Source organism: Loxodonta africana, chromosome 12, assembly GCF_030014295.1.
Source record: "Loxodonta africana isolate mLoxAfr1 chromosome 12, mLoxAfr1.hap2, whole genome shotgun sequence".
NCBI lineage: Eukaryota > Metazoa > Chordata > Mammalia > Proboscidea > Elephantidae > Loxodonta > Loxodonta africana.
The window spans coordinates 98,526,292-98,552,775 of NC_087353.1; the positions used below are offsets into that span (position 1 = coordinate 98,526,292).

Here is a 26,484-nt window from a genome sequence, read left to right on the forward strand (position 1 = left end):
ATTCAGGGTGGTGTTTGGCGAGAAGGTCAGGGAACAGTGGGCAGTCTTTCCTGCAGCTTTAGCATCAGGGGCTGCGTTCCGTGTCCATTATACTCCAAGCATGGAGCTGTGCAAAGACAAAGGCTCCGTGGACAGAGAGCACTGTGTGCGTCGGGGTGGGGAAAGGGTAGGGGGCCGTCTGGGAGCTGCTATCGCTACCCTAGCCCACAGATGTGGAAAATGCAGTAACCGGAGGGCGTCTGGCCCGCGTCAACTTGGGAACCTTCCCGCTGCATCCCCACGTGTACACCTGGCTCCCTGAATCCGAGGTGGCTGCTCCTCACCACACGCGGCTCAGGACTGCGTAGGGAAGTGATCTGGTTTTTAAACCACAAAGGACACAGCCACTGCAGATACTAATCTTTAAAATTTGTGGGGAAACCTTCTTCAGTAGGCAAGGTTGCCTCCATCCTAGGCAACGTTCTGAGAAGGGAGCCCCAGGGATGTTGGGTGAGGGGAAGACCAGCAAACCCGGGTAACAACTTCACAGCTTCCCCACTCTTTCTCTGACAGGCGCACCCCGAGACACAGCCAAGATGCTCCTGGAACCCTGATGGCAGTGGCCAGCAGCTGTGGCTGAAACACCTGCCTTAATTACGCATCTCAGGACAGACTTGTGAAGGGGACTGTGAATAGCCCCAGGCATGGGACACACTAAGCACTCATCCAGGCTGACACGCATGTTGTCCTCTGTGACTCCGCGTGTAAATGAAATAGAGTACTACAGATATATAAGAAGAGAGCCACTGTGAGACAGCCACCCACTGGAGATGCACAGCCCCGACCCCGCAGCAGGAGTCTTACCAGGTGTGGGCCTTTGGGAGGTTGTCCGTGTTGGCGTCTATCAGATGGATGGTAAAGAGTCGGGGCCCTGCCGCGCCTGTAGAACCTTACAAGACAACATTCTAGTTACTGCACTTCAGCGCCGGCCATGGCCCTCCCCAGCCACGCAGCTCCCTTAAGCCAGAGCTCAACGCCTGGGCAGGTTGACCTGCATGACAGTCGTGGAGCTCCCAGGACGGCTTGGGCCTCTGCCCAGTCTTAGGATTTGCCTGCAGTGGGCACCAAGTGACCAGAACCAAGACGTTCAGAAAATGATGGGGGGTTGGAGGGGGGGCAGAGCAAAGACTGCTGGGAACTCCACTGAGAACCCTGACCAGGAGCCCATGTCAGGGGTGCTTGAAGGGTACAATCCTAACATCGCCATGACTGACTTTTTACACAGGAACATTTAGCGAGCGGGCCCACTGGTGACAGAAGGGAAGCAGTGTTAGGAGAAGGCAAGATCCAGAGTCCCAGACCCTCTCTAGGCAGAGGAAAAGGAAGACGCAGACGCCCAGGCAGGACCCAGACCCAAGGAATGGAGGTGCACTCCTCTCACTCAGAGCGGGGCTGGAAATAAGGCAAGTCTACAGTGAGTGCTCTTGACAGGAAACCAACCTCCTGGGGCGATTCATGCGTAAAGCTAAATTCACTAAGCTTTCATATCCTTCACCCACTCCTTCTGGCTGTCAGAGCCAGCAAGTGGCAGAAGTCAGACATGTTCCCCTGGCACAGGCCCAGCCAGCGTGGCTGACAGCACCCTCCCATCTCCGAGAGGCTCGAGGGCATCAGTTTCTCCAGAATTCTCCTCACGCTCTTCAGAGTGCAGGAAAACCAGCTTTACCTCCCTCTTCTCCAGACCTGGGTGAGCTGGGGACCCCATCAGGTACCCCGCTTGTATAGATGAGGAAACTGAGGCCCAGGGAGGACTGCTGGAGCTAGTTCCCTGTGGCAGCGGTACTCAGTCTTAGGGCAGGCCTCTCTCCCCGGCACCTCAGGACTGCAGTCAGAATGCTGCTACCAGGAGGTTCAGAAATGAACAGGGTGCATTCCACAAACAGATTTCTCTCCCCAAGCCTTGTTGCTACTGGTGCCCACCCTCTGGAGTCGAGCCTTGTCACCCAGTTCTGCAGGGGGACATCAGGCTCCATGGGCCCTCCTTGCTCAGACCCCAAACCCAGCCCTGCGCTCAGCTTTCTGTGGTGATATTCTCCCCGAGGCTTTGCGTGGCACAGGGGGGAGGGGTGGCAGAGACTGACAGCACCAAGCACTCACCATCCTCCTGTGGAGGGATGAGTCTCCACAGGCACGGGGTGAGTGCAGCCCCTCCCTGGGCACCTGCGAGGGGCCGAAGCCTGTACCACCCTCCTGGGCACTCATCTGCAGTGGGGGTCCTTGGCATTCAGGACTCTTCCCTTACTGGTCAAGCTCCACCCCAACACGCCCTGGTCTAGGCTGACCAGCCTCCTACACACTTCAGGGACATGTAGCTCAAGTCCATCCAGTTATGGAGAATACTGGGAAGAACCTTCCAATCAGAGTGACTTTTTAAAAACAGAAGTGTGAGGGCTGCTGTTGGAAATAGTAGTATAATGAGAAAGGCAAGATTTGGAGTCACAAAATTCCCGAATCCTGCCCTGGGTTAGCGCTCACATCAGAGCCGTGCTTGGGGGTGGGAAGACAAACCCTGGGATCTCTGCGAGTCTGGGCTTTTCCATCTGTAAAATGGGGACAGTAAGCCCTGCTACCAGGCCACTGTTGGGCAGCTGAATGAGAGAATGCTCTGTTAGCTACCATACACTAGTGTGGCCGTAATCATCAAGCTTGTCAGGCAGGCAGAGGCTCCCATATACAAGGGGTGCCCCAAATGGATCCCCTAGATTAGACATGCATGGCACTCCTGTGGGCAGAGGGTACTGTGGGACAAAAGGACACCAATGGCCTCACGGGCAGAGCCAGGTGAAGTGGCATTACCCTCTTCAGTCCAAGAGGCTCCTGAAAGTGAGAGGGACTGCCCTGTACTTGCAGAGTATCGGTTATGTCTATCAGCATTTAAGCTCAACCAATGACACGCTGATACAGCCACACCTTGCCAGCTCCCAACAACATCCCCTCTGAGCGCAATAATGGGCCACCGTTCCCATGAACCATCACTGGCTTCAGCGCACTCCCCAGGGAGAAGACTGCGGCGCAGTAAGTGTGGTCCTCCCAACGACAGCAGTTACAAAACACAGGTACAGAGTGAGCAGGACATCGTCCCTCAGGGCCTGCTGTGCTCCGGGGTGAGCTGGCCTGGCCCCAGAGGAAATGGGGGCCGGGCCATACCTGTCACAGACGGCATCTTGGAAAGCTGCCAGGGGGTGGGGGCCCACATGCCCTGGAGTGGGTCCATGATCTTGTGCTAGGGAGGAACCTCCCTGCTCACTGGAGGCATCTGCCAGATAAGCCCCCTGTACGTTATGAAAGGACATTTCTAGAGGATGGTTCAGAACAACAATGCCACGACACTCCAGTTCTTCCTGCTGCCCCGATGCCAAAGGCCCCGCCTCCACCTCAGTCACCTTGCAGTGCCTTGAAGCCCTGGAGAGGCACGCGCGTGGAGCCCGTCACGAACTGCAGGAGCCGGGCCCTCCTCTCCTCGTCGAAGGCCTCCACAGCCTGCCAGAACCACCTGACGATGTTGCTGTCAGCCACACAGTGCTTCAGGCGCGTGTTTGACTTCCAGTCATTCAAGTCTATCTTATCCAGGCCACCAATTATCAACTGCAAAGGTGTTTAAAGGCAAATCATTTCTTTTAGTTAGTGTATGCTAACACCATGATGTGCCTCAAAGGTTCCCAATAAACTCTACCTCCACTCTAGAAAAGGAGTTAAAAACTTGGCTTCCCACTTAGCAAACTATAAATGGAAGGGAAATTCCTCAAAATGATAAAGGGCATTTATTAAAAAAAACCCAGTGAACATCATACTCAGTGGTGAATTCAAGACTGAAAGCTTTCCCCAACCCAAGACAAGGTTGTCTGCTTTCACCACTGTGATTCTACATTGTACTAGAAGTCCTAGCCAGTGTACTTAGACAAGAAAAAGAAATAAAAAGCATCCAAATTGGAAGAGAAGTAAAACTATCTCTATTTGCAGATGATATGATACTATTGTATAGAAAAATCCCAACAAACCCACAAGAAAAGTACTAGAACTAAAAAACAAATTTGGCAAATTTTCAGGGTCCAAGATCCACACACAGAAATCAGTTGTGTTTCTATATACAGCAACAGTCTGAAAAGGAAATTAAGAAAATATGCCTTTTATAATAGCATCTAAAATGATAAAATACCTAGGAATAAGTGTAACCATGAGGTGAAAGACCTTTATGCTGAAAATTATAAAACACCGCCAGAAGAAATTCAAGGATGTCTAAATCAATGGAACAGTAGCCCTGGTGACACAGCAGTTAAGCGCTCGGCTAACCGAAAGAATGGTGGTTCAAACCCCCCAGCCAGCCTCTCTGCAGGAAAAAGATGTGGCAGTCTGCTTCCATACGGATTTATAGCCTTGAAAACCCTGTGGCACTGTTTACCATGACTTTTAGGTCACCATGACCCAGGATCAACTTGACAGCAACAGGTTTGGTTTTGGTTAAATCAATGGAAAGGCAGCTTATGTTCACAAACTGGGAGACTTAATATTGTTAAGATGCAATTCTACCTAAAGCCGCATTTAGAGGTTATAATTCCTATTAAAATTCCAACGGACTTTTTTGCAGAAACTAAAAAACTGATCCTGAAATTCATAAGGAATTTCAAGGGGCTCTGGATAGTCAAAACAATCTTGAAAAAAAAAACTAAGTAGGAGGATTCACACTTACCAATTTCAAAACATATTACAAAGCTACTGTTCAATAATCCTAACAGTATGGTACTGGTATAAGGACAGACATACAGACCAGTGGAATGGAATTGAGAATACAGAAATAAACCCATGCATATTTGGCTAACTGATTTTCACGAAGCGTGACAGATTGATTCAGTAGGGGAAAGAATAGTCTCTTCAACAAATGGTGCCGGGGCAACTGGATTTCCACAAGCAAAAGATTGAAGTTGGATCCATACCTCACACCGTATACAAAAATTAATTGAAAATGGATTAATGACCTAAACTTAATAGCTAAAACCATACAAATCTTAGAAGAAAACACAGGGGTAATGCCTCAGGATCTTCTTTTAGGCAATAGATTCTTAGCTATGACACCAAAACCCAGCACCAAAAGAAAAAAAATAAACTGGACTTCATCAAAATTAAAAACTTCTATTCATCAAGAGACATTATCAAGAAAGTAAAAAGACAACCAAAAGAACAGGAGAAAATACTTGGAAACCGTATATCAGATAAGGGTTTAATATCCAGAATACGGAAAGAACTCTTAAAATTCAACAGTTATGACACTAACAACCCAATTAAAAATGGGCAAAGAACTGAAATAGGCATTTTTCCAAAGAAGATATACAAATGGCCGATAAGCACGAGAAGATGGTGGACATCGTTAGCCATGAGGGCAATGCGAATCACAAACATAGTGAGATACCACTTCATGCCCACGAAGATGGCTGCTATGAAAACGTAACAAGTGGCGATGAGGATGCAGAAAAATCAGAGTCCTCATCCACTGCTAGCGGGAAAGCCAAATGGTGCAGTCACTCTGGAAAACACTGGCAGGTCCTCAAAAGGTTCAAGCCAGAATTAATCACCACATGACCCAGCAGTTCCAATCATAGGCATGGACCCAAAAGAATTGAAAACAACTTCTCAAACTGAAACACGTACACCAATGTTCAACATAGTGCTATTCGTAATAGCCAAGGGTGGAAACAACCCAAGTGGCCACTGATAGACAACGGATAAATCAAATGTGGTCTACACCGACGGTGCAGTGTTACTCCGCTGAGAGGAGAAATGAGTTCTGATGCACGCCCCCACATGAAGCATTCTGAAAACATTATGCAAAGTGAAATACGTCCGACACAAAAGGACAAATACTGTGTGATTCCACTTTTATAAAATATCTAGAATAGACAAATCCATAGAGACTTTTTTAGTGGCTGCCAGGGGTGGGGCAATGGGGAGTTAAGAAAAAGAATTTAGTCTTGTGTTCATTAAAATTCTGTAGGAAAACGCAGACATTGATAAATGACTCAGAAAATGATTCAGAGGGATAGGGCCCTAACTGTACAGAAGTTTTAGGATTACCACAGTCAACTCAATTTCTGCTTTTATCTTCCTTCTTCTGCATGTACAAGTATGATATAAGAAGATCCATGCCTAAATAGGTCTAAATGGGTTTTAATAAATACAAAATAAAAATCCTAGGTTATAAGAAAAATAGAGAAAAACGTGGTCTCCAAAGCAAAGCAGCAGCCGTGTCCAAGTGAAGCAGGGACAGGAGGAAAGACGCTGGCCACTCAGCCTTCCCCAGTCCCAGGCCGGGCACAGCCCATGAGGACAGTGGTCGGGCAGGCACCCTGTGACGTCATCGGACAACAAAACCCTGTGTCTGTCTTTTGCCCCTTGCTGGGGAGGAGGGAGATGAGACCCCACAGGGACTCCAGGACATGCAGGGATTGATGATCTGTGGGTGTCAGAGCCTGAACAGAAAGAAGGGCTGCAGCCAGGGTTCCGCGAGGTCCGGAACACGGAGACGCTTTCCGCAGCTGGCTCAGAAAGTCCACGCCAGAGCAAGCGCTCAGCCCGGGAGGCGCCCGCTCTCTCCCCGGTGGCAGAAGGACTGAGGGGGAAATGTGAAGGGTCGAGCTGTTTGGCCTCAAGCAGAGATGGCTCAGGGATGAATGAATCATTATTTTCAAGAACATGAAGTCTGATGAGAGGACAGCAACATGTTGTTCCTATTCTAATAATAGCCAGAGTTATCAACAGAGCTGACGCAGCGGAGGATGTGGTTAGACGCGAGACCGTTCTCTAGATCTGAGGTGATTACCAGGACGGGTTATAGAGTCTTCACTGCTAGACATCCTGAAAAACAGGATAAGTGTCCTGAACAACTTCTGAAGAATGATCCGGAGTCACTGCCACCGAGGTGGACACCCACCTCGCTGGTAACAAAGGGGCACAGACCCCCTCAGGCCCCCTCCTCGCTCTCGCCCTGGCTGTGTCCCCAAGGCCTCCGGCTGCAGCTGACCCCTTCCATGCCCGACCTGGCACGTCCCACACACACCTCTAGTTCCTTCTGGTCAAAAGGCTTCAGTAAGTGCTGAGGGATGAGTTCGTTGAACCCCTTCTGGAGAGCTAAGAACTGGGCTTCAATTCCTCTCATAAACCTCCAATTTACATACAACCTGAGAGAAAAAGCCACAAGTTAAAAGGAATACTAAGTGGTTCAGGCAAAACACAATATTCCCCACTTGAGGTTCTGAAATCCCTATCTTGCAGGCTGAAGGTAAGCACCCCCCACCCGCCAAACTGATCAAAACCCCACCGACTAGCAGCGCTGCCGGCCTAACTATCAAGTTAATCAGAATATGCCACCATACCTTCTGATTCTTAATATAAATAAGGAGCAGGACTTAACCAGTCACAACAGGTGGCAAAACGTAAAAGTCCATTTGAAAACAGCACAGGATGGGTGAAAAATGCCCCTGGAGCTGACAGCTTGTGCACAGAGAGGCCCACACGATAGAAGCCCTAAGTCACTTGTACTGATCTGCTTCAGGAAGAGGTGGACAAGCAGGCCACAGAGGAGACGTCCTTGGAACCGATCACAAGGAAGCCTCCCTCCACGTGGGCTCCTGCTTTCCACGTTCATACCAGGTGACCATATCAGAGTCTCCCCCAACTGGGCCTCTAGGGTCATTACTCGTCCCTTCAACATGCCACCGTGGTTACATCAGGGCTCCTCAAGGGAGCCTGCTAGTGGGATTCTGGGCACAAATGCCGTCGGGGACAGGCCAGCATTGCCCAAGACAGCAGCGCCTGGAGCGAAGGAGCTACAACCATTTAAACATGAACCTGTTGTGCCCAAGGTGGTCCCAGGCAGCCACCCACATCTCCAATGTCCCCCTTGACATTACCGGACATATTCTTTCTTGTTCTCCTCTGTGACAGGGACGTTCCTGCCATTTGGTTTCAGTTCATGCTGAAGAATCCGCCCAAAGGCGCTGTGCTCCACACAGAAGGTGTGGTCCAGCACAGGGGTGATGTCGTTCTCCCTGTCCAAGGCAGGACACAAGTGGACATTAGAGCTTTGGCACGACGTGCAACCAGCGGAATGCTGCACGGGACAGTCCGGCAGGAAGCGAGAGAGCGTTCACTGACTGCCAGATCCAGAGCGCAAGGGCAGGCAGAGCCTTGGTGGACACAGAGGGTGTGGAGAGGGGGGAGCACCGGAAGACAGTGGCTTTCTCATCCTAGACGGAGGGGACGGTAGCCCTAGCACTGGGATTTATCAGACAAAGCAACCTCGCCGCTGTGTGACCACATCTGAGTGGAAAGAAGGAGGGAACCCTGTCAGAGGGAAATCACCCTGGGAAAAGCCACTAGGCAAACAGGTCACTTTTAGTATTAGGTCCCTTTTTTAAGGCAGCCTTTTCAAATGCATCAGTTCAAACAAAAGACTTGTAAGTTAACAAATGGTTTCTTAGTCTGTCATATTGTTTGAAACATAGAGGAAGACTTTCTATAGGACGGAGGCTGGGCTGCCCAACACCCATGGGCACATGTCAGGCAGGAGGTGGCCAGAGCCTGGCCCTGTCTGCTCGTCAGCTTCTCCTACGTTCTGCCAGAGCAGGTCCTTCTCCTGTGATGTCCACCATGTCACTGTGCCTGTGACTCTTAAGAGAGGGGTGCAGGGTAATTCTAAAACAACGGTGACTAAGTGTTCATTTTGTCTTGTTACTTTCTTGACTCCTCTCCAGATTACCTGGAGATACCTGGGAATGTCTAACACACACACCCTACTGACATCTGTGATCTTACCTTAATTGTGTGAGAAAACAGCAAAAGAAAAGAGTCCATCAAGAGAAACTGGCCTCGTGAGGGATATACATCAAGTAAGTGTTTTTTCGTTAAATCTGCTGTTTTGGTTTTGTTGTAATACACTGCTTTTCATTATTTTTCTTCCTCAGTTCACACCCATCCCTAAAATATATACACATGTGCACAGACACCCCAAATGTATTCCGCTTACACTCAGGCAGATAACTATGACTTTTCACTTCCATACTTACAGAATCCACACTAAGCTCTTATGGAGCTCTGGGTCCACCGACTCCAAATCCGAGAGCTGGATGGCCTTCCCCAGGAGCTGCTTGTAGAAGGGAACCGTGAAGCCCCCGTTGATATAGTGTCCGTGGAACACAGCTAGACCCATGATCCGACCCACAAAGTGGAAATAAGACAAATGGTCCTGTAGGGGGCACCAGACAGTACGAATCATTAGGAAATACCCGGCCACGGCGGGCACCTTGAGCTTTCCCCAGGCTTCTTGGGAGAACCGTCCCACAGGCATCCAGACACGACCAGTCACCCACGATCAGACGGAAGCAGACTGCTTCAGTCGTCAGAACATGGAGCATGCCTTTTGTACAAATCAGCTGAACAACACTTTGTGCGTTCTTTGTCTAAATACGTTCTCTTCAGAATCACTATATACTTTGCGGGGCCCAGTGCAAATGAAAACACAGGACCCCTCGTTCAGAAACACTGAACGTCTCAGCACGGTGACGGCCATGTGTTAACCTGAGCACAGGCCCTTCTGAGCACTGGCCCCGTGGACGGCACAGGTCGCTCATGCACAGCGTGGTGCCCACTGCACTCAAAGGAAAATGAAGAGCAAGGGGCAACTCCGGCCTCCCTCCATCATCCCTCCTCCAACCCCACAAGAAAGAAAATAAGTATGAAGAAGTCACAAATCATTTTAAAACCAGAGCTGTTCTATTTTTGACTAGGGAGCCAACCTCACATTTCTACCAGTAAATTTGAATTATAATCATCTCAGAGAGTTAGTCAAAACTTAGTCTCCATGTTGGTAAAAGGTTCTTTCATATCTGAATGCTCAACTAGAGCTCCTCCTTGACTTCTCAGTAAATACGGTAATCGTCCTAGAGATCTCTCAAGGGCAGTAAAGCCCTTCGAGTACACACAGAGCTCAATTTCACCCTCGTTCTCATTGAAGACAACATACCAATGATCCCAATCACTGAAGAACACCCAGGACGGCTAACAATCACTTCACACACCACAGTATCTGCACATATCTACACTGAAGAAACCAAGAACTGAGACTGCAACTGAAAAGCCAGTTAAAACATCTCCCACTAAATTCCCAGCCTCTTCATGCTTCAGTACTTACAGGGTTGATTGAGGAATCTGGATTGATTTGCAACATGTAAATGTTGTCAGTAGAATACTGGAAGAGTCCGTAATATGGATTCAACATTTCATGGCATAATAAATAAAGCCACTCCCTAGGATCAACCACAACAAAAGCATTTTATATGTGCTACAATTTCTAGTTTTAAATCTTAACAACTTTATCCCTTTCTCAAGAAAGGGGATTGGTCCATTATGGCCTAGAAGGGTGCCAGTAGTAGCCTGAAGGGAGCGGTGTGGGAGGACACTGGCTCGGAGAGCATGGCTTGTCCAGAACATGCAGCTGTGCCCAATAAAGTGAGAGCTCGCTTCCGGAACCATCAGAAATGGATCTTCTTGCCTCAGACATACAACAGCCACCGATTTTATCAGCTAAAATCACAGTATTTAGAAGAACACCCAGAGGCAACTCATGAATACCCAGTCATTGCTATTCCCTAAGAATGACCCAGACCCCAGCCACAAAACTGAGGCTGAGAGAGGATGGCGGTGGACTAGAAGTGGTAACATCTTAGAAGGACACTGTTCGCAGCGGTTTACTCACTAGCTTTCTTGCCCCTCTCAGCTAAGGTTTTCTCTGATACTTTGCAAAGATCAAAATCCCAGGTGATGATGTGGTATTAATCGACAAAAGTGTAACAAACACCAGTATGACCCACTTCTATTTTATGTGTGTGTGTACATATATACGTACATAAAACATAGAAGAACACGTAAAACCGAAAGACAGTAGATGGATTCACACTACACTGTTAAGAGTAGTCAACTTGGGAATTAGAATTCCGGGTCATTTTCAGTTTTTTTTTTTTGCTTCTTTCTAGTTAAATTTTCTACAGTAAATGTATTATTAAGGTTTTAAATAAGAAGAAAACATGTCACAGCCTAGGGAGGCAGGGGAGGGAGTTTAAAAGTGACTCTTGCCCAATTCTGACATGATTTTCTGTCTGCTGAATTCTTATTTTCTACCCTGAACATTTATCACTTTTAAAATTAAAAACTAGTTTAAAACTTAAAAACATTCTAAGAGCTTAAAAATCTGGGTGGCGTACATAAGCGTGAGTTATTTTCTGAATTTCTTTATATTTGAACTATTTCATTATAAAAACTATTTTAAAAAACCAAAATTAAAAACAAAAAGCCCTTCTAAATAGAAGGCATAGGACTGAGCTGCTTTGGGCAGGTTATGCAGGTATGGGGGGGTCTTATAAAAACATGTATGGCAGACCCACAAATAGCCTCTCGGTCTTCTACTCAAAAATCTTTTCAAATGGATAAATCTCAGTAAGATAGCGGCCCAAAATTTTATCTGGAAATTTCTTACTCTTTCAAGTGAATGAAACTGAGACAGAATATGGAAAATAAGCACAAATGCAAACATGAACATTTGTCCAGGGAAACTGAAAATATACAAAAAATGATCAGACCAAAACAGCATTATGTATCAAAGGCAAAAAAACGGAAGAACTGCGAGAAGGGACGAGGCGCCAAGTCTTACAAAGCCTCTTTTCTAGAAAGGCAAAACTGCTCAACTACAGCACTCTGATTCACCTCCAAGCTTTTGAGTTTGGATTCGTGAGAAATCATTTTTTAAAAAGCCAAGGACCTGCAATAGTCTAGATGGGAAGTGATTAAATGACAGGCAAAGATTCTGACAGTTGCCATGGCCGAGGTAAAGAGGCATCTTAGGTGTGTTCCAGAAGTAGCGAGGAAGAGCTAATAACTCCACAGCGAAAGCAAGAGAAGGAATGGCTTCAGGGCCAAACCCAGAAAATTAGCACAGACTGCTTCTCCTGGACTGGATCATTAATACATATACACACACGGAATACTTATACCCAGCTGAAATCTCTACAGTTCTCTGAGGTAGATGTAACCCCCCTTTGTGGATCAAGAAGACTTGGAGGGTGAAATAAGAATCAAGGTCAAACTGGAAGTGGCAGACTAAGATTCAAAGCTTATCCCACCACAACATCATGTTAATCGAGGAAGATTCACAAAGACTCATCTCCAGGTTGAAGGCATGCTAACCATGGAAAACCCAGGACTATAGCTCCTATCAAACCACACCAAGCTGTTCATGTGCACGTGCCTGCCAACTGTGCAAAAGAATAATGTAAACCGGGACAGGCTGAGATACTCAACTCTTGAGGCATTTTGAGCCTATGAAAGAAAAAGCAGAGAAGAGAACATGGAAATAGTTCAACTTGAATTGTTGGGACAAATGCAAACAACCGAGTAAGAAGATTCCCACCTGAAAGGGGGCCAGACAGCCCAAACCTCTTCTCAGGAAATGGCATGAGTGTGTCAAAGAAAAACAGAAGTGACATCTTGCCAAAAGAAAGATGGCTTCTCGAATCAATTAAGGAAGAAACTTGGGGCAATCTTGAGCAGAATGCCTCCCATTTCCCAGGAATAGGTGGTACGAGGGTGGGCTCACGGTTAGGAAATGAGGCTGCACACCCTTTATCCCAGCCGGGCTCAAGGACAAGTGAGGGAAGGCAGTGAGATGGAGTGATGGCGGTGATGGGGAAGAAGTTAAATGATTCTGTCCTAGAGCCAAAGGGCATATCTGGAAATTTTTCTGTTTAATTCTGTTCTTCCGGCTGCTGAAGAAATCCCAACTCCAACCTGAAACTGAATGAAACCTCTATATGCTTATTGGAATGTATGTTTGCTTGGGATAACCACTGTAGGGCTAAGAGTTTGCTGGTGTTTTCTAAATTGCAAAGGTGTGAGGCTCTCCTATCCCAGCTTCCCCAGATAGGGCCACTATTTCACGACCTCACAGATCACTGACCTCGCCTTTGTAGCACCTGTCAGAGTTACTGCTTTACATTTCCTTGAGTAAGTCTGTGATTACTGCCTGAACCTCACCAGACTGAGAGCTCCTCTGTCTGGGGGACAGACGGGGTAAGGGGACAGAGAACACGTTGTTTAGCTCACTACTGTATCCTAGTACTTAGTACGCAGTAGCATCTTAATATTTAATGATTAATGAAAAAATACAGTTCTTACAAGGGCACACGAAAGGGTATTCTCCTTTAATTCAACTGTGCTATAGACACATTAGTTTATTCTTTCATTTTATACTGTATTGCAATGGAATTAAATGAATTACTGTGTTATAGTGGTTTAAAAAACAAAAATAGAAGCATTAGAGGGCAAGTTGAAGAAATCTCCCAGAAGTAAGGGAGTGGGAAGGACAAATAGGTGGGCAATAAAAGAAAAATATGAGACCCGTTACCCAAAGTTACAAAGACAAACAAGGGAAGAATCAAAAATATTAATGTTACTGAATTGGGAGGTGAGACTATTAAATTCAGCCCTCACCACCACCATTACTGTCTCTAGGACTGTAAGCTATGAAATCAGTAGGCAGTATCTGAACTCGATCAATTTAGCGATATAGGGATACCCAGCGGAAGAAACGCTAAAAGAGTAAAAAATTGTCTGGAGGGTGAAAAGAGGTAGGACAGGAAGTAGCAGCTTTTACATATGGGCCCTGTTTTTTGTTTTTAATAACATGCATGGGTTACCTTGACCAAAATTTCAAAACTGAATTTTTTAAAATTTCTTTGACACAAATGCCATTTCTACCTCTCTCCCTGGAAGACTTCTGATGGGAAAGCAAGGCCCACGTTAACGGCAGTAGCAAGCCCTCTCCGTGTTTCAGAAGGCAGGAAGCTTTAGGGCTGAATCCTAGCTTTTCAAGAAGCAAATTAATGGTGAAGATCACGTACGTCCTGACAGGTTTTAGCAGACGCTGGCACATGCACACCCTTAGGAACACCAAGGAAGCTCCTGGAGGCGGACCTGAAGTTCTGACGGCGCCAGATGGGCGCACCAGCGCCACCCAGCTCCTCTCGGTGACAAGGCACTTAAGAAGGAAGGGGAAACATCTTTTCCGGGACAGTATCCTTCCACAGCTTTGCTGAAATCCACGCAGCAGAAAGAGTGAATAAATCAGTATCTCACCTTGCCACTCCCCCGTAGTCCAAACCTTCTTCCCCTCGGAATTTCACCATCAGTCGTTTCTTCAAGTCCTTTGGCCGCATCTTCATTATCTGGCGATAAGACTCCTACATATAAAGATTACAGTTTCAGAGAGAACTTTTCTTATTCTCCAACTTGTAAAAGATTACAGGTTACCGATAATGGAGCCCAATTAAAAATAGGCTTTCACTGGAGTCTGAGTTTTATCTGGTTCCTATTCAGAATGTTGACTTGGCATCTAGTACGTTGCTGCTTCCACCATCTTTTCTTCCACAATTTCTCCCTCAGAAACACAAGACAACAAACCATGCTGGGTAATACTACCCAAAGGAAAACATCTGTCTTCGGTGCAATCACTAAGGGCTTAAGGACAACAACCTCACCAGAGTTGATTTTCTCTACGTAAATTAACTTCAGTGTGCCTTATAAACCATTTATATATTGTAACCAAAATGAAGATGTCATCACCAAGTCTGAATATGAAAAGGATTCTGAGCCTGTTGGTACATGTGAGGTGAACACCCACACAAGATTCCCGTTAAGTAGAAAAGCAAAAAGAGCTTTAAGTAAGACATAAAGTAGCTTAGCCTGAAGCGGAGAAAACATGTGGTCAGCCTAACATTTCCCCCATTCAGCATTTTAAGTGGAACTATTACCCAAATGTCTGTAGATGGCTTCAATGATAAGGCACTTAAGAAGCTTCTCGTACTTTTAAGTGTAATGTAACTCAAGCCCTACCACCCCCACAGGGAAAGGGGATGCTGAGTGGAAATCATCTAGCAGCAAAATGTCAGTAAGTGCACTCTTTTCCTGTCCCTGGCAACCATTAAAGATGGCTCAGTGGCCAAATGGGGCACTGTACCTGACGCCCGCACACAGTACAATGGCTCTGGTGCATTTCTTTGACGCCTGTCACTGGGGGAAGGCACCCAGTTCCCTGCTGAGGTGGTTCTCACCCTCCAGGGCTTCCCTCAGCTGTCGGAATGTAGTGAGAATCTGCGTTCACTTCTTACTTGGTCTCACTTCATAATTTCTGCCAATGTCTCCACAAAGGAAGGCTGGATGTGACCCAAACACCATTAGGATTTTACCCTAGGATCACCTTCTCCCTAGAGAGCGGTGTGCCTGCTTAATCAAGGGTTCACACCTTCCCAGGAACCATCTGCTCTCCCTATTTCCAGAGAAGGCACTGGGTGGCCACTAAGCGTCTCTGAGAAGGAAGTGACATTAGATGAACTTCCGTGCAGGGTGACAGCACAGGAAATGACAGATTCTGAGGAAAATGTGCAGACTGTGGGATTTACAACATCGTTTAGTAGGTCCCAGGGTGGCGCGAATGGTTTATGCTCAACCGCTAACCGAAAGGTTGGTGGTTCTAACCCATTCAGTGGTGGAAGAAGGGCCTGGCGATCTGCTTCCATAAAGATTACAGCCAACAAAACCCTATGGAGTTCAATTCTACCCTGTAACACGTGGGATCACCGTGAGTCAGAATCAACTGGATGGCACAAATCTGCAGGTTCACCACAGGAGACAATACAGCTCCCTCTCTCTGAACAGGCTGTGGTCCTGACAGACTCCGGCATTTGGCTTAGTAACGAAATGAATCCCTGAAGTACCACACGGAAAGGAGAGCTCCCTGAAATGCAGACTTGGCTTACAGGGCAGTACAGGCAAAGCCGCCTCCTTTAAAACAAAGCGGTTACTCAGGAAGTGGTTCCTTTGGCCGCATCGCCTGTTTGTGTATTAAGGAATGAAGAGTCTTTGCCTCGCTGTGAGTTGCACTCAAGTCTATACCTCAAATATTTCTTCTCGGGATACTTCAATGCGGCAGTGGCCAGCTTGGGGTTGCTGCAGTGAAAGTTCGTGTCTGAGGACTTTGAGTTTCTGGACTAGATCCCTCTCGTATCTCTGGGCGGGCAGCTCCTCGTCCTCCACAGAGCCCTCGCTGGGCAGCGGCAGCGGCTGGCTTGGCTCCTTCAGTTGGCACTGGTGACTTGAGAAGAAGAAAGGCATCAAAGTCACTCCAAAAACTGTGGTCGGGGACACTGCGAGCACCGCCCCTCACACAGAAGGAGGTAGCAAGAGTTTATCATACAGAATTTCAGGTGGGGATCTCCCCTGAACACATAACTGTGTACATAGCTATGTAAGAACTGCTGACAGCCACCACAGCCCAAATATGGGTGTAGGGTACAGTAAAGGAGACAACCCGCTTCTAAGCAACTCTTATCTCATACATCATCACTGCTATAAATAAAAACAAGTTGCTGCCATGTGTCATGCATTTTGTACATACCTGTGACACTGACCAGCACACTATTAGATGCACTACGGCAGGTAGAAGTGACAGAGTTGACATGAAAAATTTTAAAAGGATCTAAGGGTGGAGGCAGTGCACACAAGAGCAAACAACTCAAGTGAAACCTCACGGTGACACTTCTTCATTGTTATAACCAGGACATTTCTATGCCCACTCATTAAAAGCCAAATTCCAGGAAAATAAAAGGATTAGGACTGGTAGAGCGACCAAGTGGCATTTGTCTTGTTCACATCTTGCCACTCACCTCAGCTGTTGATTGGAGAGCTGTGTATGCTGTTTTGTTCTGAGAACACCACAAGCCCAGGGCCCTGAACGTGGGACCCAAGCTCATTCCTAGCTCCAGATGACCCAGGAATGGCAGGCGTGGGAGAAGGCCCCGGCAAGTCCCATCTGACTGTGGCCAGCACCTCTGGAGTGCTGAATGGGCATGAAGGGAACCCCCTTCACTGCTTCTCCCCGCGAGCCCGCTAAGGGCCATGGTATCACTAGATGCTGCGTGCAGAGGCTGAGCCATGAAGCTGCCTAGACGGGCATCTCTGCGGCTTTCATTTAAACAGCAAATAAGGGAAGGGTGGCAGCAGCATATGGCTTAAGCGTGGTTTGCAGGTAGCTGAGGAGTTGATCATACTTTGCTTAAGCTTATTCTCCACTAACAGTGCAGCAGATAAACTAAGAAAATATTAGTCCTAAGCATTAAACTGTACACATATGAGGCCAACAGAGAGTTTAAAAAAAAAAATCTTACTTCATGATGTGGTGTAACCTTGGGTCTGTAAACTGGGTTGTCCGGTTATTATGATCTACAAAATATATCCTCCCAGAAACGGTACTTCTGACTTCCCAGCCAGGTGGCAGTGGTCCAAGTTCATCACAATTCACACTGTTAAGGTCTCTACCAGAATGGAAGACACGGAGAGGTTGGTCCACCTGAGCACAGAGGAAAAGAGCAAAACTTCCCCACAGGCAGCCACAGGCTCCTTATGAAGGCGTCTGTGGTCCAGTTCTGCTGGGATGGGCAACCACAGTGCTACTTACGCCAGACCTCCACTGGGCCCACCCCACCGTGCTGCCGGCAAGAGCCGACTCCGACACAAACATGGGCCTTTCTGTGCTCCTGACCATGATAGGGAACGGGGTCTGCCAGGGAATGTCATTTCTTATAGTAAAGAGGACAAAAACAGTAGAAGTATCTGAATGCTGTCAGAAGACTACTGGAATTCACAAGACAGATTCAACACCCAAGGCCAGAAAGGTTTCTCCATTGAAAAGCTCCCAGGTGGTGGCAGTGTTGTAAAGTTAACAGGGCCTAGTCACATGGTTCAGACGTGCACAGTTCTAGACGGCTGCATCGGGCAGAGGTGTTCTCACTTCAGCACTGGCCTTTTGTTAAGTGAGTGTTTCTAATCCTGATTTCTTGACTATTTCAATACAGCCCACACCTATGGGAGCTCATGTGACTGACCACGACAGTTTCTAATGAGCGCAAAGCCCTGGCACTTGGTACAGTGGGCACATGAGAGATACCTCAGTCACTCACAGGTAACATCACCATTCAAATTATAGGTATTGAATGGTAAAGTCAACCTAGATGGGGAAAATGAAAGACAGGAGGCTTATGCTCAGAGGAAACAAATGATGAATAAAAAAGGAAATGAGCATTACTATACATGTTACTAGGTAGTAATGCTATTCTCAAAAAATAACATAAAATAAATGAGTTAAGAAAAGCAAAGCAAACTTAATTCTGTCACAGGGAGGGGTGCGGTGGAGGGTCTCTCTGTCCTGGGCTCCACGTATGGCCTTGGAGAAGGAATTCATATAGAAAAGTGTCATCTCCCCCAGGAGCTGCCCCCCGAGGGATGGAGACAAAAGGAATAGTAAAGTGGAAGGGAGGAAGGTGTGGGCAGTCCTTATGTCTTTATGTGCTCTTTAAAACTTTTTATTACAGAAAATTCTAAGCATATAAAAAGTAGGGAAGATAATGAATCCCCATGTAACTAACTTCAACAATTAGCAACTCCCCACTCCAATTTATTTGAAGCAAATCCCAAACACCACGTGGTTTCATACATCAATATTTTTAGTTTAAAATGAGAGCGACACATCTCTAAAGGTGTACTGGCTTTTCAAATAAGATCAACTTTATAGAGTCCATTCAACGTAACCTAGGGGTAGAGGTCCTTTTGGTGATATAATCTGATTTCAAGACACCTGATGGCTTTCTAAATGACCACTCGGTGTCTCGGCAGCTGCTGCTGTGACCAGGGTAGATCTGGAGGGGGCGGCAGCGCTGGGCTTGGAGACACACACATGGGCCTGCAGGGAAGACCCAAGGTACAGAAGCCCTTGGCCTGCTGCCACTCTTCAAAGTTTACATTTTCAAACCTCACAGGCTAGACCGCCCATACCTGGGAGATCCAGGCAAGGGCTAGAGAGCATGACGCATAAACAACCTAGAACGCCTACCTGGGTATCCTGGGGTCATGCCACGTGCTCACGCCCGTCTGTGTGTGCAAAAAGTAAACTTGCCCCTGGACTGTGGTTCTTTGTTCTGCACAAAAAATTGGGGGATATCATTAGTCCAATTCAGGGAGGAGTTTTCAACCAACCTGCCAGTTATCTTTGCCAAGAGTCTAAGCTTCCTGTCAATATTTTCTAAAAGCACAGAGAAAAGGACCTGAAAGGGCGGTGGCTAACTCTGCCTGACTTCAAGCCACCAGCCCCTACGTAAACATCTGGGCTTGTCTTGCTTTCTCCGGAACACCTGGAGAGATGACTCTCCTTGTTAGCTGGTCCCTGGGTGAGCCTGCTCTGTGTGCATCCAGCCCTCAGTGCTGACCTGTGACCTCTGTTATGGCTGTATGCTGTGACTTCTGGTACTGCCTGCCACAGCTAAGGTACGTTCCTTCTTCATTTCGTTCCTTCTTCATTTTGGTGCTTCTCTCTGTGGTGTCAGATATCATTTCACTCTGACCCCATGCTGTCCTTTCCACTCTAAAACCACAGAGCACCACAAAGACCTCGCCTAGTCCCAGCATCTGATTGTCTGTGGTGTTAATTTAACTGACATTTTCACACAGTTTCTGAACCAGGAGATTGGTGCAATTGCTGACAGTTCACGATCAGCAAGATTTGTCACCATCTTTTTCCAGTCTCTTGCCTCGACATGACACAAGACCACAGCCCTCAGCAGGCAAGGCACACACAAGTTTCTGAAGAAATGGTCACTGGGGGAGAGTTCTCACCATAGCCCTCAGGCAGCTCGGGGGACTGGTGGCCATGCGGGCGGTTCTGTGGCGTCTGCAGGGCCCCTCGCACCTCAGGATTCCGGAGTCGCTGCACCTGAAGTCTCTGATCGTGACTTGGGGACTCCGCAAACCTGCAGGTGCCTCCCCCAGCAGCAGCACCCGTACTGTCTGTGTAAGGGGCTGGCTCCTCCAGGAAGCAGCTAAGTGGCCTCCCAGGCCCGGAGTCTTCATACACCGTTCTGGAAGAGAGAGAAAGGATGCGATTCGGGTGGGAATTCAGCCTTAAAAGTCACCACGTTAGCATCTTAAAATTAAATGTGATGCTGTCACCTGCATTTATTTTGCTTTCCTTCAGTCATTTAGAGTGTCCAAGTACCTAGTTTCGTAAAATTCATCTTGTCCCATTAAAATACAAAGACTGACAGACTCAAGAAGGTCAAGCAACCAAAGGAACCATGTTTAAAGTATCACCGAGGCCACTGTAGGAGTCCACCCTTGGGGAGAGCCGAATGACTAAGAAAAACCAATCCGGCAGCATGAGGAGCTCATGAGATAAGATTTCTTTTTTCTTGATTTAAAATCAAATCTAAATACTCCACTCTCCATACTTACTCTATAACAGAATTCCTGGTTACATAAAATACAGCAATACCTTTAAGTACTTTTTAACATAAATACGCAGCCCTCTGAACAATTTTGAAAACAATTTGCTATTTTCCCGTATTAGCAAGTAGTTTTTAAAAATTTTTTTATATTGAAAAATGTCCAAGACACACACCACTGAGAAAATGGTGGGATGAATCCCCGCCACTGGATTCTTTTGAAGCCAATCCCAACATTTATCATTTCATCCTTAAATATTCCAGAACAGAGCTCTCAAACACAGGAACGTTTTCATTATCACAACGAAAAAAATTAATATTTTTTAATATCAAATTCCAGTCAGCGTCCAAATTTCTCCAACTGTCTCATAAGGCAGGATCCAAAGGAGGGCCACATGCTGCATTTAGCGGATATGTCTCTTAAGTCTCTTTTAATATTAACTTATTCTCATCCCCTCTTTTCTTTTTTCCTATGAGACGCTGGGTTGTCCGAGCCCCAAAACTCCCTCATTCTCGATGTTGCTCCCACACTCCCTCGGGGCTGTGGAACGCGTTCCTCTGTTCCCTGTTGGACTGAGAGGACTGACTGATGCACATTCCATTTTTTGGCAAGACTATTTCAGACAGGACATTTTATACTTCCACTGAGAAGTTATTTGTGGTGTGATGGATCACTTTGTGTGGCTTTTCTCACCATGGTCTTGTAATACCCACCAAGTAATTGGGTGGGACCGTGCAAATAGGTTAATTGTGGCCCACCAAGGGGATCGGTCAGTTTTGCCATCCCGCTGGGCTTGAATGAGCCATCTCGGAAGTGGGAAAGAGAGGGTCCCACCACCACCACCAAGGAAGAACAGCCAGAAGCAGAGCACACATCCTCTGGACCCGGGATCCCTGTGCTGAGAAGCTCTTGGATCCAGGAGACAGAGAGAGAGAGCTGTAGCACTGAAGACAGTGAGATGTGGCAGGAGAGACTGACAGAAGACAGCACAGTGGGCTTCCTGGCCCACGGAGCAAGAAAGTCAAGTGCCTTTGGGCAAGAGGCTTGCTGGAGCAGTAGGGTCCTTCTGCGCACTTGGTGGAGCTAGGTTTGCTGACCCACAGAGCTACAGCTGAGTGCCTTTGGGCTGAAACTTACTGGTGGAGCGGGGTGCCTCTGGACACTTACAAGAGCTAAAAGAGCTTGGTAACACTTGCTGGAGTAGAGCAAAGGCCTAGGGCCAGAGAGAGGTGTGCCTGTGAGAACGGCTGGGAAGAGGCTGCCCTGATAGAAGAACTGTATCCTGAGTGTTCCTGAGCCTAAATTGTAACCTGTTACTTCGCTAAGAAATCCAATAATCTTGAGCATGGTCTCTGAGTTCTGTGTGGCCATGGCAATGAATTCTCGAACTCAGCAGAGAAGAAGAGAGTGAGAGAGACGGTTGGTGTCAGAATTCATAAAGATAGCAGAGAGGGGAGGCATGTCTGACCTCCGCCTCACAGGAATCAGCCTTGGGCTGCTGATCTTGATCCTCCTTCCCCCTTGTGAAGTTAGAGGAGGTCAGACACGGCCTCCATGCCATTTTTACAATCTTAATGTTGGATCATTTCCCTCTTCTGATGTTAGCAACTATTAACGGTTGTTGCCCAGATCCATTAGAGGTCGCGAATCTCATTTTATCCTTCCTTCTATTGAAATTTTCTCTCATCGCTGAACATTCCCACAGGAACCCAAACCAAAAGCAAACCCACTGCCGTCGTCGACTCAATTCTGACTCCGAGCAAACCTGCAGGACTGAGGAGAACTGCCCCATAGGGTTTCCAAGGCCATACATCTTATGGTCATGGACTGAATCATGTTCCCCCAAAAATGTGTGTATCAATTGGGCTGGGCCATGATTCCCAGTATTGTGTGATTTTTCTATGTGTTGTAAATCCTGCCTCTATGATGTTAATGAGGGAGGATGGGCCACAGTTGTGTTAGTGAGGCAGGACTCCACCTACAGGATTAGATTCTGTCTTGAGGCAATCTCTTGAGATATAAAGGATAGAAGCAAGCAGAGAGACAGGGGGATGTCACACCACCAAGAAAGCAGTGCCAGGAGCAGAGTGCATCCTTTAGAACCGGGGTCCCTGCACTGAGAAGCTCCCAGTCTGGGGGAAGACTGACAAGGCTGACAGAGACAGAAAGCCTTCCCCTGGAGCTGACACCCTGAATTTGGACTTTTAGCCTACTTTACTGTGAGGAAATAAACTTCTCTTTGTTAAAGCCATCCACTTGTGGTATTTCCGTTACAGCAGCATTAGATGACCAAGACACTTATGGAAGCAGACTACCGTATTTTTCTTTCATGGCGTGGCTGGTGGGTTTGAACCTCTGACCTTAGCAGCTGAGCAAACGTTTAACCACTGTGCCACCAGGGCTCCCTTCCCACAGGAAAGACGTGTTAAATGCTTGCTTCTTTCCCTTTGTTTAACAGTTTTCGGAATAACAAGCTCTCTCCAAAAAAACCCCATTGTTGTCAAGTTGATTCCGACTCATAGCGACCCCACACGGCAGAGTATAGCTGCCCTACCGTAGGGTTTCCAAGGAGCAGCTGGTGAATTCAAACTGCCGAACTTTTGGTTAGCTGCCAGACACTTAACCACTGCACCACAGCATCCCGTAGAAGTGACCAATGAGTGTGTTTTGTTTTGTTAGTGTTTTGGGGTTTTCTCCCCCTACGTGTCATTCTGAACTCATGGATTTTGAATATATCTGATGTGTTTCAATTCCTTGCAGTTACAATTCTTCCTGATGGTCAAACTCTCCCATCTCTTCTAACCGGATCCTCAGATGTTGTGGCGCATCTCCAGGAGTCTTCATAGCTTCCTTTATAAACGAGTAAACCGAGTCGGAGTTTTATCCCAAAGTCCTCTAGTGCCCCTCATGCACTGGGCACAGTGAAGTCAGGCAGGGGGGACGCTGTCCTGCACTCAGCCGAGAGCCCCACACACAGCGCCACGGAGATACGTACCCTTCATTCTCTAAGAGCCCTCTGCGGTCCACCACAGACCCTCCCGTGCCGATTCTGTCTCGCGTCTGTAAACTGACTACAACAGAACAGAAAGCCTTACGTTAAAACACTGCGGTATTTTATACAATTGCGATACAGGGAGCCATTGCAAATTGATAATTTTTGTACGATATTATGAAAAACAATGAGGCACACGTACACACACATGCACACACGTATGCCTATACTTGCAAGCATGAGGCGTTTTAGTCCAGCAGCTGCATACCACCACATACCCCCCGAGACAATTCCTTGTAAATGGGGGGGGAGCTGTATTTCTCACGCTACCCGTAAAAATCACAGAGCTCAACATTCACTCCCTCTCAGTGACCTTATTTTTAAAGATTTTGAGTTGTGTTTAACAAGGACACAGTGAGCACTGTCAGCGCCTACAAAGTCTGCCAGGGTCTGTGTACACAGGTACTCTCTATCCCTATTCTGAACAACACAGATACTTAAAAGTTGTTTCCAGTTACAGTTCCCCTGGCACGTCCCTACACAAACAAAGAGAAGAAGAAATCACAAACAGGAAAGCGTCAGGTTGAGAAGGTGTTCATTATGAGAGTTTTCAGGATGTACACCCACTGTTTGTTTATCTTGGGTCAAGTCTACGTAAGATAATACCAATAGGATCTGTAGTCATAAAGTTGCTCTGGGGTGCTGCTGAGAGACTATGTGTTCTTCGATTCCTTGCAAGGCATACAGTCAACATTCGAGTTACTCTAAAATGCTAATAAAAATGGGGTGGATAATAGGAGCTGCCTAACAGATACTTCACTTCCAATGGAATGCCTCTAGTTAACACTGTAACAACAGCACTTTTTTTTTTTATTCTAAACAATGCGATCTTCTGATTCTGTAATCCCAAGTCTATGGAATTCTTCAAAAATCATCTTTGCCTTTTACATATACGATGGGCCTTCCAGAAGAAACTATTTCCCAACTCTTGTACATGTGGCCACCATTCTTACTAACTACACTTGATGACACAGTGACCAATTAATTGTCTATTAATGCGATGGTTCAAATGACATGTACAATCATAGCCCTAACTCTTTTAGCACCTTAATCATGTTAACTCAACTTTAAATGACGGGACGAAGGGAATTAGATAAAATAACCAAAGCCGCACCAGATGAAAGGTTCGAGCGCTAAGGAGACAGGCCCCGCGGGTGGGCCTGCCCTTCCAAGTGTGTCACCCTCGTCAGTGCCTGCCTAGGGTGCTCTCTCAGCGACGGGAAGTCGGACGTCAAGTTCCGTAAAAGCATCTCCTTATACAGAAGAGAAGGTTCTTACCCACTATTTGGCCACGAACTGCATCAGTATCTGAGGGATTTAGTTTGCATAGATCCAAACGCTGGTCTGCAAACAAACAATTCAAAACTTAACCCAGGGAAATGTTAACTAGAGAGGAAGGCAGGAATTCTGTATTCAGCATTCAAAAAAGCAAGGGTGCCTCCTGCGCCGCCTTCAGTCGCGTGAAGAGGCAGGGAAGCCTGTGGTTCTTACATCCGGTATCTTTCAATCTGCTAATGGCATTGGACAGCAGCCGCACGCAGCCGAGGAAGCCGGCTCCCTGCTTCTTGTGGATCTTCTTGTGGTTCCACACGCTGAGGGTTATGGAATCCGTTTTCCCAACGTATCTGAAAGGAACAGGCCGACTCATTTATTTCTGAATTACTGTCTTATTCTATCTGGCTGACATTTAGCACAGAGGAATCCTTTTGAAATACTGCTGGCTTTCTACTCCACACATCCCAGGCACACAATAAATACGGGTCTCCTAACTTCAACGGGCTGGGAAGAAGGGCTACAGTCGGCCGTGTAAGGAACAAACGCAGAGAGCCACAGGAAAATAAAACTCTTACAGCAGACGGAGGTTTACTGGCTGTTAATGGTTCCGTAAGACGGTGACATGATTCGTAAGTTCCCGCCAGTTAGACTTAATAAACCACTGTACTACTTATAAATCCATCCATACATCCGAAGTACACAAGAGAACACCAGAACACCGACCCCATTTATGCTCAGTGCATGTGGACCACAGAGGGGAGCTTTAGTGCAGGCACTGACAACCCCTTTCCAAGTCACTTCTGCTAGGTCAGTATAACTGAAACTGAATTTTAGAATCCAACAGTTAAAAATTCTGCCCAAACACAGTAGAATTTGCACTAATAAAAAACAAGAATCATTCAGCATTATTTGATCAAAATTTTGTAGGAGGGGCAGGAAAACATGGGTGTATATACAATAGTGATTAAAAGAAAAATAGTGGTTTTCAAAGGGCAATCCATTTTATGAGTGAGCACAAGAAATTGATGGTTTGTGGGCTTATATACATTCAGTCATGCAAAACTCTATTTCTACCTGCAGAAAATACATTTGTGCTACAAAGAATTTTTTTTTTTTAATCAACAGAAATATGCAGTCAAAATAATGCATTTTCTTGGGTAAAAATTCTACAACTAGGTTTAGGATTTTACTGAAAAACATGAGCATTACGGAGCAAGAACCACAGCCGCCTTTCCTGCTACAGTGGCCAGGAGATCGAAAAAGTTGAGAGTCACAGCTACAGAAGCAAAACATAAAAATCTATAAAAAGAAAACTATGAAAATGTGAAATGCAAGAACTTCCAAAAGTATATGAACTCTAAGATGAGACAATATGTCTTCATTTAATCATTCACTTTTCCTTAATCGAGAGAAAGTCGGTGATCCCTTTTTTCCCTCTTAAATGGTTCTCTTCAAAGCCAGATGCCTACTTTCCTGCCGCTCCCCCAAAGGACTTACAGAATGTTCAACTCACAGATCATAGTGCTGGTTCCACTTTGGGTCCAAAGTGTTTTTCACAGTGTCAGTTGAGTGGCACTGCCCAGAGCCGTCAACGACAATCTTTGCAAAAGGGTCAGGAAGTCCTAGAGCAGAGGGGAGACAGTCATAGCTGGCTGAGACCACAGCTCCACCGGAGAAACACGCAACAGTCTTTCAGGCTAAAGGGAGCTCCAGGCTCATCTCGTTTGATGAGAAGAAAGATTATACTTGTA

General features: G+C 46.6%; 1 protein-coding gene across 4 annotated transcripts in view; it reads right to left on the minus strand.

The window, feature by feature from the left end:
• The window catches only part of SMURF1 (SMAD specific E3 ubiquitin protein ligase 1), a 133,975-nt gene that overhangs the window by 11,792 nt on the left and 95,699 nt on the right, over positions 1-26,484 (minus strand). Inside the window, exons 3-17 of one of the 4 annotated variants that reach the window (XM_064296039.1) lie at positions 26,247-26,355; positions 24,950-25,083; positions 24,737-24,802; positions 23,402-23,477; positions 19,801-20,042; positions 19,022-19,106; positions 17,301-17,447; positions 16,030-16,228; positions 14,215-14,318; positions 10,220-10,334; positions 9,096-9,274; positions 7,941-8,078; positions 7,088-7,208; positions 3,423-3,624; positions 844-919 (exon numbers count right to left, since the gene is read on the minus strand). In XM_064296039.1, the coding sequence (XP_064152109.1) occupies positions 844-919; positions 3,423-3,624; positions 7,088-7,208; positions 7,941-8,078; positions 9,096-9,274; positions 10,220-10,334; positions 14,215-14,318; positions 16,030-16,228; positions 17,301-17,447; positions 19,022-19,106; positions 19,801-20,042; positions 23,402-23,477; positions 24,737-24,802; positions 24,950-25,083; positions 26,247-26,355 (1,993 nt within the window). Of the gene's footprint in view, positions 1-843; positions 929-3,422; positions 3,625-6,724; positions 6,886-7,087; positions 7,209-7,940; positions 8,079-9,095; positions 9,275-10,219; positions 10,335-14,214; positions 14,319-16,029; positions 16,229-17,300; positions 17,448-19,021; positions 19,107-19,800; positions 20,043-23,401; positions 23,478-24,736; positions 24,803-24,949; positions 25,084-26,246; positions 26,356-26,484 lie in introns of those variants that run through there. The other 3 variants (XM_064296038.1, XM_064296040.1, XM_064296041.1) reach the window with 3 other exon arrangements.